At 41.6% G+C, this 12,703-nt stretch overlaps 1 protein-coding gene across 1 annotated transcript in view; it reads right to left on the reverse strand.

Moving 5' to 3' along the window:
- Positions 1-733: 733 nt before the first annotated feature.
- LOC126260642 (uncharacterized) overlaps positions 734-12,703 on the reverse strand; it is a 166,255-nt gene continuing 154,285 nt past the window's right edge. The window contains exons 20-21 of the mRNA XM_049957980.1: positions 3,310-3,458; positions 734-1,034 (exon numbers count right to left, since the gene is read on the reverse strand). Of these exons, the coding sequence (XP_049813937.1) occupies positions 947-1,034; positions 3,310-3,458 (237 nt within the window). The 3' untranslated portion in view covers positions 734-946. The remainder of the gene's footprint in view (positions 1,035-3,309; positions 3,459-12,703) is intronic.

Raw genomic sequence — 12,703 nt, forward strand, 5'->3', positions numbered from 1 at the left:
AAAGGTTAATGTCAATGTTTTTTTTCTAATTTTCTCCCTTTATATTTATTTACAGTTTAAGTTTAATACTTTTAATGGCATTATCACTGATCTGTCAAAGATGACATTTACTCTTTGTTCATACCTCAATATATAACATTGTTCATGAATCTTGTACTCATTCTGACTATGATTGTCAGTCAGAGCCAGGTGATGGCCTTCTGAGCCAAAAACCAGTTAACAAAATACAATAATACTGCAGAACATACACTGTGTTGAGTCTGATTCATAATTATGAAATTATTCTAACAAGAAGTGACACATAAATCAAATAACAAACTGCCTGGTATTAATAAATCCAGCAATTATTATAATCCTATAAAAAGTACTATGAAACAGTAAAAATGGCATAAAACCATTATTGTATTTATTACATTACATGAGAATATAAATGAACTGTGTATTTGGCCCAGTACACAACATGCAAAATTAGTGCTGGGCCTTGAATCTGTAGTTCTAGGACAATTATTACCATCTGTAATGTGTGTACAGCTCATTATAAATGAAGTAAGACCACCAACGGAAAAAGTTATGCCCTTTAAATGCAGCATTACGATGAATAAATTACATATATATATAAACTTATGAATTGGATAAGATTACTTTTAAAAGCAACAGATAATTATTTACCACATGGAATATTTGTAACAGAAAATATAGTGTCACTTTCATTTTGAATAGATATCATTGCATATCAAAAACATACCCAGCTCTATTGGTTCCAAGCAATGATAAAAACCTTAGGGGCTTTCCTTATTTGGACAATTGCAATCAGCAAGCAAGTTGCACTCAGATAACTGCTATTTCTTGCATCTCTACAGTTGAACATGGATGCTTGGTATGGGAATTTTATAGCATAAATGTGTAACAGCAGCCCAATCACTATTTCATTTGTACACTGTATGAATTAACTGCTAATCTCATGATTACTGTCATGTACACATAAATGTTGCTTCGCAGATTTCACAACTGTCTCCATCATCTCCACCAAATCCCTGTAAACAAAAATGTTCATCAGTGGAGTTTTAGAGAATTGTCCTCTCAATTCCAGCACTAAATGACAGTACAGAGGCAATACCCCACTATTTGCGTGGATGACAGAGATGGAGCACTTGCTCAGATGGACAAGTAGAGGGAGAAAGTTGGCTGCGGAATAACTAAAGGAGCTGTACTAACCATTCACCAAGACCAGCGTTGAAGAAAACTGTAGAAAGCTTAAACTTGATGAGAACTGGAACCAAAAACTTCCTGAATATACAGTCAGCTGAACAAAGCAGTAGATCAAGTAAAAGCTACATCATTAATACATTTCTGAAAGTCTGATGGGACAGAAAGAAGCACATAGAGTAAATAAAGAGAAGAGGAAATTAAGTTTCGATACCAAAAGTCACAGCAAATGTGTGAAATAACTAGATATTAGAATACATATTTAAAAAACCATGTACAGCATAGTGATAAAGCAAAATTTACATAGATCTACACTCCTGGAAATTGAAATAAGAACACCGTGAATTCATTGTCCCAGGAAGGGGAAACTTTATTGACACATTCCTGGGGTCAGATACATCACATGATCACACTGACAGAACCACAGGCACATAGACACAGGCAACAGAGCATGCACAATGTCGGCACTAGTACAGTGTATATCCACCTTTCGCAGCAATGCAGGCTGCTATTCTCCCATGGAGACGATCGTAGAGATGCTGGATGTAGTCCTGTGGAACGGCTTGCCATGCCATTTCCACCTGGCGCCTCAGTTGGACCAGCGTTCGTGCTGGACGTGCAGACCGCGTTAGACGACGCTTCATCCAGTCCCAAACATGCTCAATGGGGGACAGATCCGGAGATCTTGCTGGCCAGGGTAGTTGACTTACACCTTCTAGAGCACGTTGGGTGGCACGGGATACATGCGGACGTGCATTGTCCTGTTGGAACAGAAAGTTCCCTTGCCGGTCTAGGAATGGTAGAACGATGGGTTCGATGACGGTTTGGATGTACCGTGCACTGTTCAGTGTCCCCTCGACGATCACCAGTGGTGTACGGCCAGTGTAGGAGATCGCTCCCCACACCATGATGCCGGGTGTTGGCCCTGTGTGCCTCGGTCGTATGCAGTCCTGATTGTGGCGCTCACCTGCACGGCGCCAAACACGCATACGACCATCATTGGCACCAAGGCAGAAGCGACTCTCATCGCTGAAGACGACACGTCTCCATTCGTCCCTCCATTCACGCCTGTCGCGACACCACTGGAGGCGGGCTGCACAATGTTGGGGCATGAGCGGAAGACGGCCTAACGGTGTGCGGGACCGTAGCCCAGCTTCATGGAGACGGTTGCGAATGGTCCTCGCCGATACCCCAGGAGCAACAGTGTCCCTAATTTGCTGGGAAGTGGCGGTGCGGTCCCCTACGGCACTGCGTAGGATCCTACGGTCTTGGCGTGCATCCGTGCGTCGCTGCGGTCCGGTCCCAGGTCGACGGGCACGTGCACCTTCCGCCGACCACTGGCGACAACATCGATGTACTGTGGAGACCTCACGCCCCACGTGTTGAGCAATTCGGCGGTACGTCCACCCGGCCTCCCGCATGCCCACTATACGCCCTCGCTCAAAGTCCGTCAACTGCACATACGGTTCACGTCCACGCTGTCGCGGCATGCTACCAGTGTTAAAGACTGCGATGGAGCTCCGTATGCCACGGCAAACTGGCTGACACTGACGGCGGCGGTGCACAAATGCTGCGCAGCTAGCGCCATTCGACGGCCAACACCGCGGTTCCTGGTGTGTCCGCTGTGCCGTGCGTGTGATCATTGCTTGTACAGCCCTCTCGCAGTGTCCGGAGCAAGTATGGTGGGTCTGACACACCGGTGTCAATGTGTTCTTTTTTCCATTTCCAGGAGTGTATTAATGAGCAATAAATACAAAAAACATTTATTCTTTATCTCTGTTACACAGCAATTCTCCACTTTCGCTGTATTTATTTAGACATTTTTTTTCATTCACAAGTAATTTTGGTTTCTTCCTCGACCCTAAGTGAACCAAAAATCTGTAAAACCATCATGAATAGTACAATTTGTAACACAACATGAACAGCAATATATCATGGGAATATACTGCCACTTTCAAACACTTGATAATGGCTACAAAGCCAAAGCTAGTCATGTAATGAAGAATAGATCAACATAAATACCAGTGAAAGTGTAGAAATGCCACCTTGATTAAATTTTTTTTTCATACAGACAAGAAATTTTGGTGATTAAATTCAATTTACCTGTCTGTTCTGGAAAAAATTGTAGACTGTATACATCTGACAACAGCCTCTGCCTTCCCTATTGCTGCTGTAAGGATTTCATGTTTGAAATACCCATCACACAACACGAGGACATGGAGTAACTTGAAGCCGGCTATCAGCTGTTGAGCCTGGACAAAATATATGCGCAATTACAGTAAGGCATTCTGCAGTAGTAAATAACAAATAAAAATGCTATGCAAAAAGTATGACCGGAATGTAATTTTTTTGTTTACCAAACATAATTTCTATTTATAACATAAAACCAATGGCATCATGGAAGACACATCTGAGACCCAGTACATTAAGAAATTTTACAATCTTATTAGTAGGCATTTTTGTCATTTTATGTTTTATCCTTACAAGGCACAGAGGTCTACTGAGTTCAGCCTCTACACTTGTTTGCTAAACCATTCAATAATCAAACAACGGAAACTCCAGGTAGGAATATCAACCATGTAGGAAAAGACAGATTGCCACTTACCGTAAAGAAGATACATCAAGTCGCAGACAGGTACAATTAAAAAACACATACATAAACTTCCAGCCACAGCCTTATCAGTTAGAGAGAGACACACACCATTCACACACACAAGCAAGCACACCTCATGCACACACGACCACCAACTCTAGGATCTCAGGACGGAATGCAACTATCAGGTGGGAAGCGAGGAGCCAGCAGTCTGGAGGGGGCAGGAAAGGGGAAGGCATAGTAGTGTATGGGTGGGGAGAGAGACGAACGCTATCTGGTGGAGTGTATGGGGACTAGACTGCCAACAGGCGCAGTGTCAGGAGGTTGCGGGACAGGAAGGTGGAGAAAAAAGGAGCAAAAAAGGAGAGGAGATGGGAAAGATGGGTGGATGCATTGGCTGCAGATAAACAGGGCGGGAGATGAGAATGGGAAGGAGACGATTGAGGGGATGGACACTGTTCGATTGAGGGTGTGGGGACAGTATGTTCCGTAGGTTGAGGCCGAGATAAATACGGGAGCTGAGAATGTGTTGTAAGGATAACTCCCATCTGTGTAGTTCAGAAAAGCTCTTAGCCGTATTTATCCTGGCCTCAACCTATAGTAACATACTGTCCTATTTATCTGCAGCCCTCTGCCAATGCATATGCCCATCTTTTCCATCTCCTCTCCTTTTTTGCTCTTTTTTTGTCCACCTGCCTGTCCCACAGTCTGAGACTGCACCACTGATGTCACTGAAGTAATGTAAGGGCACTGTACTGTTACAAATACTGTTACACTGTTTTTCCTATAATGAATGTACATTAGCTTTATTTCAAAATATTCAAACAATTTTGTTTGTTTTATGTATCATGTGGAGTTTTTGACATCATCAAACTACTTCTCTATTGACATGGAGCTCTGCATTTCTGGTTGCTGTGATTTTGTTTGTTTTATGTATCATGTGGAGTTTTTGACATCATCAAACTACTTCTCTATTGACATGGAGCTCTGCATTTCTGGTTGCTGTGATTTTTAGCTAACAACCAGTGACTGAAAGAAGGTGGGTATCCACATTGCCCAGAACCTCATTGTGGTACACAGTTTTTCATTTTTACTGAAGGCATTGAAATATCTCGAAAACTACACAGTGGATAAAAAAAAAGTTACAATTCCAATTTGTTTGTCTCGGAGGAGGAGTTCCAATGGTACTATATCCTACCCACCGCACCACGCTGTATGTGGATGGCGCGAGGATAACTTTAAAATCTTCAATGGGAACCCCCATTTTTTATTGCAGATTATGATTCTATGACAAAATCTAGATTCTTTTGTCTGAAGCATTTTCTTTGTTTTGCCACAGGTGGCGCTGTAATCAGAGGAATAGGAATGGGTACAAAATCGTAATTTACAACACACTACTCAATGGTCCCTGAACATCCAATGGCGTATGGGACCCTACCTCCATGCTGCAAGGGTAGGACTGTTTAGTATTTCATAACTTTTAATTGAAAATCCCATTCGCAACATTGTATTTCTCCGACATATCGAACAGGGGACTACTCGATGATGATTGCTAGATGATGGTACATATGGGTCCAGGTCAGGAGCTCTAGATTTTTTTTTTTTTAAATGTACATGGGCCATCCATGGAGTGCACAGTGCATGATTTGTCATTAAGTTCAGGTCCTGTTGTGTAACTGCAATGATACAAGCCACTGTTATGGGAATCCTTTCAAAGACTGCCTCCTTTCTGCATCTATCTGGAAACACAAGATTTTCTACTGGTCAAAGACTAGATTCAGTCCTCCAGGAACGTGAGGTAGTGTGTCCACATTGTGTGTTGTGCTGTTGGTTTGTATTTAATTACATACTTACAAGTACCCAACATTGGAGGCATTGTATCAACTGCTCTGGAAGACTGGAGCATGGCCCAAATAGTGCTACCACTAGTTTACAGTCCATGAATAAACTGAACTTTGTGCCGAATAAGTATAAATAGAATCCCTTAACTGTGAAAGGAAGTTCTAATGCCTCTTTTTCTATCTAAGATTACTTACTTTGAGTGGGTGTCAGTGTTTTTAAAGCACAAGTAATGAGTTGTTCAGTGCTGTCATTATATCTATGTGCCAACACTACACAGAAGGCATATGGCAATACACCTGTAACAAAAACCAGTGACTATGACCATGAAAAGATATACAGCAGGGCACCAAATACAGCATATGCTTTAACTGCATGAAAGTACTCTCAATGTATGAGGCACATTGGTAACGAACACTCTTTTTTTGCAACTGGTTCAGTGGCTGAATGACGAAGAGGTCACTTGTGAAACAAACTCTGAATTCACTTTCCCCAAAAAAGTTCGTAGGTCTGGTATGTTGCATGGTAGGGCGAGGGGGGACGGTCGACAATAGTGGTAGGGAGTCAATAGATACTACGATGTAATCAAAGGACTGAATCATTTCTTTCTTTCCTTTTTTTATTTTTATTTTTTTAGGAAATGTATAATGTATTCAACTAACTCCTGGACAAACTGGCACCTACTGAAGCAGCAGCTTAGCTCCACAACTCATAATGTAGTAAATGTTCAAAGATTTTGTTCCTGGCATGTGGGTCTCATAACAATTAAGTTATCTAAATAGTCCGTGCAAGGAGAAATGGACATAGTTAAATATTGCAGGTACATCTGGAAGATTACAGGATGGAAGAGACCTCAGAAGGCAAGGACTTGTATACACAAGGCTGAGCAGTGTGTCAATAATGATGTATTGTGATTTTTACAAGGTCTGAGAGGAGGTCTTCAAGGGTGTCATATGGGGTAGGTTGCTATTTATGCCTGGGCACTGATTGTGGAGTTAAAATCTATGCATAGCTGGAGGGAGCACTTTGGTTTCTTTACAATGACCAGGGGCACAGCGCAAGCTTTTCTGTTAACCGAGCCAATAAATACAGTCTCTAGAGTTGACTAATCTCCTCCACAATCAAAATGGGCCTTGCTTGGAAGAAACAAAGAACTGCATACAGTCACAAAGAGAAACGAGTCTGGAAGTCTGTGGCAGGCTCCAGGCCAGATTCGAACAGCTGGAATGTTGCACAGATGTTATCACATTTTTGGAGTGGAGCCCTGCCAGAGACTGCCAACACTTTGTCACTACACCCTTGTTGCTTCTTTGTACACTGTGGTGATTGTGAATTAACCTTGGAGGGGAACTGACCTAAAATGTGCTACCAAATTATGGGAGGCTGAGACTAATTCTGGGGCATGTAAATTTTCAAATGTTTGGAGGTTTACGAAGGAAACTCTAGCCCCTAAGTCCACATAGAAAATGTCTTCTTTGTTCATAATTGTGTGGTGTATAAATAACTTGTTGCCTAAAGGTGTGCCTGGGGGAACAATTGCCTGAAGTTTACACACTGTCACTTGACACAGACAGGGAACTGGATTTGATCACCTAGATGGTTTATGACCAACTGTTCAGAGATGCCCATCTTTTCAACAATGGGTGTAGGGTGCCAGTGATCTGAACACACACTGCATGAGTGTGCTATGAAGCAGTCTGGGTATGATGGAAAGCCCCACTGCATATGCTGATGAGGGACAACTGACTGTTCAAGAGGCCACTGAAATATTTGATATTAATGAATCATGACACTTGTCATCTTCAAACAGGTATGATGTGATGTTTGGACCACTGTGACTTGTTGTCGGGTCTGAGTGGCTCTTTTGCTGCCTGTGTGATTTACAAAGAGTGCATCAAAATATCTTCTTGTGGTGGGTAATCTAATTTGAATGCTGAAGTGCATACTTCTGGATCAGGAACCAACTGGATTACAATGTTTCAAATTAAAGAGTGAGCATATTATGTCTTGCATACTGATTTTGTGCACCATACTGCATCAGCAACTTAACCCTTGTAAATTAGTCGCCCAGAAGTGGTAAAGTGACAAGGCTGTTCCTGGTATTGATGAAATTCAAGCCATGTTGTTGTTTCTGCTGTTGAAACTGCTGCTGCTATTGCTGCCACTGTTCAAAGCATTTCGTTAAACTTGCTTCCACAATACTACGCTGATGATTTTACCTCTTTGCTAATTACTGTGGCTGAGACAAGATAAGGCTATCGGGAGCAGCAAAAAAATTCAATGCAACTAGACTGACTAGTCTGCTCTATCAAAAAGCACTTCACCAAAGGTAACAGACAGACAGAGCAATGAGGAAATGAACACAAAGGGATGACACAACTGATAAAGATAAAATCCAATGAATAACCCACAGAGAGAAAATAATAAATGTAGTGAAGCAGGGATCAAGAACACTTGGGGCGTTATGCCCACAAAGACTAAAAAAAATAATGAACATATGACTGCCTTTCATATCACACAGCTGCCACGAGTTCTGGCTGGTCAGCTGGGTGGCCTGTGGTGCTGCAACAGGTGAAACTAGCACTCGGTGATCACTGCTGCTCTGTCTAGCAGCCGATGTTCAGCTCCAGGCTTTCTTAGTTGCTGTACGGGGATATCAGACTTATCACTGAATGAAAGTCATTTATGACTTAATAACTATGAACACAGAAATAGTTTTCTGTTATATACATTTAATTGTTTCATGGACTTGCAGTTAAAATGTTACAAATAAATCTATAATGAAAATAAAGACAATATTACCACGCCCTACTTTAAGCCATTCCTGCACAACAAAATTAATAGACACCGAGTTATGGAGTTTCCTCACAATCTTAAGAAGTCTGACACAGATGAAATAAGTCAAAACAGAATTTATGAGGAACACTGTAGTGTCATCTCCAACCAACAGAGTGGTTAACACAACTGCGAGGACAGCAAGTACTCTGTCTCTACCGAGTCTACTGGTATCACTGACATGAACAAAAAAAATTGTGGTGGGGACTTTATTCATCCATATCTATGTCTACAACTACATACACACTCCACCAACTCCCACGCAGTGGATAGCAGATGCTACCTTGCGCTACTGCTAGTTGTTTACTTACCTGTTTCTCTTGTAAATGGAGTGAGAGAAATGGGAGATCTTTGCCTTTGTTTCCCAGATTTAATAAACTAAAAAATTACTGGGTAATTTAACAGTGTCAAGTAGTACTACCAGGCACTGGTCATTTCTTATTCTATTGTGATATAGCTTTGTTATTGTTTTCTAGTTCAGATTCACAAGTTTCTCCATAAACTAAAATCATTAGTGGGTCCCAGTAGATTGTTATATGACAAAATTTCCAAATCGTAATAAGTACATTCCTTTTGGCACAAGTTTTGACAGCATATAAAACACATTGCTGGCAGCAAATCCCTGTAAAATGAGATAATGAGCGATTTCAGTTTAAAAGTATGGCAGAAAAGCAGACAGGGGTTGTTGTTTCCACACTGAGCAAGGCTGTAAATCTGTAAACTATGTGGTCAAATTCTTGAGAGTCAGAGTATCGCTTTTTTTTGTCCTCTTCAGTTATGTCTCACTTCTGTCTAACAATTTCATACTACAAGTTTCGCGTCTTTACTTCATTTAATCTACATCTACATACATACTCTGCAACCCACCCTGTCCTGTGTGGCAGATGGAGCCTTGTACCACAACCAGTCTCAGTTCTTTTTCTGTTCTAGTCACAAACACAGTGGGGGAAAAACAACTGTCTGTATGCCTCTGTGCGAGCCCTAATTTCTCTATTCTTATCTTCATGATCCTTAAGCGAAATGTATGTTGACAACAATAGAACTATTCTGCAGTCAGCTTCAAATGATGGTTCTCTAAATTTTTTCAGTAGTTTTCCTCAAAAAGAACATTGCCTTCCCGTTTGAATTCCCAAATCTTCTCCATACTACTTGCGTAACAAATCCAGCAACCCACCTTTCAAATGCTTCCTTTAATCCAACATGGTGGATTCCCAACACTCTAGCGGTACCCCACAATGGCTCGCATTAGTGTTCTATAAGCGTTCCCTTTTACAGATTACCCATACTTTTTCTAAAACTCTAGCAATAAACTGAAGTTGACCAGTCACACCCCTATTAAAATCCTTACATTCTTGTTCCATTTCATTTCATTTTGCAATGTCACACCTTAATCAATGTAATTCTGTCCAGCAGCACACAACAAATGCTATATTCACACATTGCGGTATTGTTTTTCCTACTCATCTGCACTGACGTACATTTTTTCTACATTTACAGCTAGCTGCATTCATCACACCAAGTCATCTTGTTCACTCCTACAGGCACTCAATAATGACACCTCTGTGATGGACATCGGAATCGCAATGCCTAGAATTGAAATCATACAGTTTTCTTATGGGTGCCCATGGAATACATTTCAGGCACACCGCTGCTCAGAATCGACATGAAAAGGCGACAGGGGTGGACATGAAAAGGCCACAGTGGTGGACACGAAAAGACCTCAGCGGTAACATAAAGGGCATCAATGACACCACTCCTTGTCTTGGAGCAATAATTTACCCGCATTTTGCAGACGAAAATGACAATTTGCAGTGCAATGTGGAAAGCAACGATGTTCCTAACAACTTTTGACCCTGCTGACTTCCCTCAGACATTTCAGCCGTTCTCTAAGGATATCACAGAGCTGCAACCCCCTTGAATGTTATTTGACCTATGTGGAGTGAAGTGTGACTGCAGTCTTTGCTCTGGTATATAGGGTGGAACAACCAAAGACTGTTAAAAACCAATCAATGAAATTTTTACATGATCTGAAACAGCAAAGGGTGTTTATGGCTATTTCAGCCTTCGTGTGGCATGATCATGGAAAGGGAGGGGGGGGGGGGGGGGCGACATTTCGACACTGGCCTGTGCACAAATAAAACAACAAGTGGTCCCTCTAAGAACTCCCTCTACTCCCCCCATTTCGGCACCGCTCTTGGTGCCACCTGCACTCCTTTGTTGAGCACTTTAAATATGTACTTGTACACCCCTTTGATCTGTAGGTACCTATGGAGGACACACAACTTCTGGACACGCTGCTGCTCTACTCTCCATTTGTGGGCAACCAGAATTGGAGGGGTGTTGAAAATGTTGTCTGACCAGAGATGCTTAGAGATTGAAGTGAGAATTGTCTCTGTAAAAGTACAGTGACCCTTTGCCATATTTTATTCACACACGTGTCAATTCACCCCCCCCCCCCCCCTCCCCAAACTTGATCATGCCACAGGACAGTGTGAAACAGGAGGGCTGAAAATGCAAATACATCGTTTGCTGCTTCAGATCACATTCAAATTTCATTGTGTGATTTTGAATGATCTGTAGTGGTTCCACTCTGCATATCAGAGCAAAGATTTTGATTGTGCTACACTCCAAAGGGGCAGATAATGTTCAGTGGCTGCAGCCTCACAATGTCTTTGGAGAAAGTTTGAATTGTCTACGGGGTGTCAGCAGTGTCAAAGGTTGTTAAGAACATCATTCTGCTGCACATCACACTGCAAACTACAGAATGCTTGTAAATGAATGCTCCAAGAGAAGCTATGATTTCACTGACAACCTTTACGCCATTCCATGTCCTTTTCCTGTCGATTCTCAGTGGAATGTGTTTGTAACGTTTTCCTGGGGCACTTATAAGAAAATCGCATGATTTCAATGCTGGACATTGCCTTTTTGACTTCTAACATAGGGTGTCAAAAGAAGGCGTGAAATAAGGATAAGAGACGGTGTGACAACCTTCCCATTGTGTGACATGTCCATGATGACATTGGGCAGAACAATGGTGCAATTTGGTGCCAATGTGACATCATTAACCAACCTTACACCTCCCATGATCTTCTGAGCTCTGGCTTTTTTTTCCCCACACATGTTGACACCTTGCTGTCTGAAGTGTTGCTGTCGCATGGCACCACACTTTTGCACCATCACAGAGGAAAGTATTAGGCACCATTGAACCGAATTTGAAAACTTCTGCTTCACATTGGGGACAATTATAGGGTTCTTAAAAAGTGATCCTTTAATTGTGTTGCACAGTGTATTATTTCCTCACCTTCGGTTACATTATTGGTTTAGTATATCTACATGTGGAGAACTGTGTATGTTGTATCTTTTTGAAATTGAGAGAGACGATTTACAGAAAATCACTCAAAAATACTTTTAAGAACACTTTTTTTTCTGTTGCTGTCAGTATGTCTCCCAAACGGAGAGTTGTAGTGAGGGGAAGGCAGTGCCAGCCCTTTCACACAGTGCCCGTATTTTGTGCTTTTACAGAAGCATGGGTGACACATACAGAAATATTGTAGCACTCGGAGACAAATGAACATCTTTCAACTAGTGCCGATTTTCTCCTCTACTGGCATCACCAGTAAAGAGGCTCAGCTTATCATGGCCAAACAGTGGTGCCACCGGTAAAAATAACTAGTTCTGCTTTATTGTATATTACACAGAAGGTTCTTTGCACATATTAGAAATAATAGTGGACCAAAGCTTGAGGCTTGTGGAACCCCGTAAGTGATTTCTATCCAGTCAGAAAAATCTCCCCTTGTGACACTGATTGAATTATTAAGTATTTGCAACTTTCTGCATTCTTTTCACTAGAAATGACATTATCCATTGGTTGGATACACAATCAATTCCATAATGCCTCATTATTTAAGAGGACTTTATGATTCACACAGACAGATAGGTCACAGAAAACACCAGTAAATGCCATTTTGTTATTTAATGCTTGTAAAATTTGGGGAGTGAATGTGTAAAGGGCATTCTCAGTTGAGCAACTCTTCTTAAATCCTAGTTGTGAATTAACAGGGTGTATACGTGGACAAGGAAAAAAAATTCCCAGATTTTTCCTGGATCTCCCAGTTAAAAATACACGTTATCCCGGGTGAAAATATGCTTTTTCCGTGTCAAGTGGCAGTATACTTTCCCTCGGAACTGTAAAACTTACGAAACATTTGAATGGTTATGGTTTCATACAGT

This window comes from Schistocerca nitens, chromosome 5 (genome assembly GCF_023898315.1).
Source record: "Schistocerca nitens isolate TAMUIC-IGC-003100 chromosome 5, iqSchNite1.1, whole genome shotgun sequence".
In the NCBI taxonomy this organism is placed as follows: domain Eukaryota; kingdom Metazoa; phylum Arthropoda; class Insecta; order Orthoptera; family Acrididae; genus Schistocerca; species Schistocerca nitens.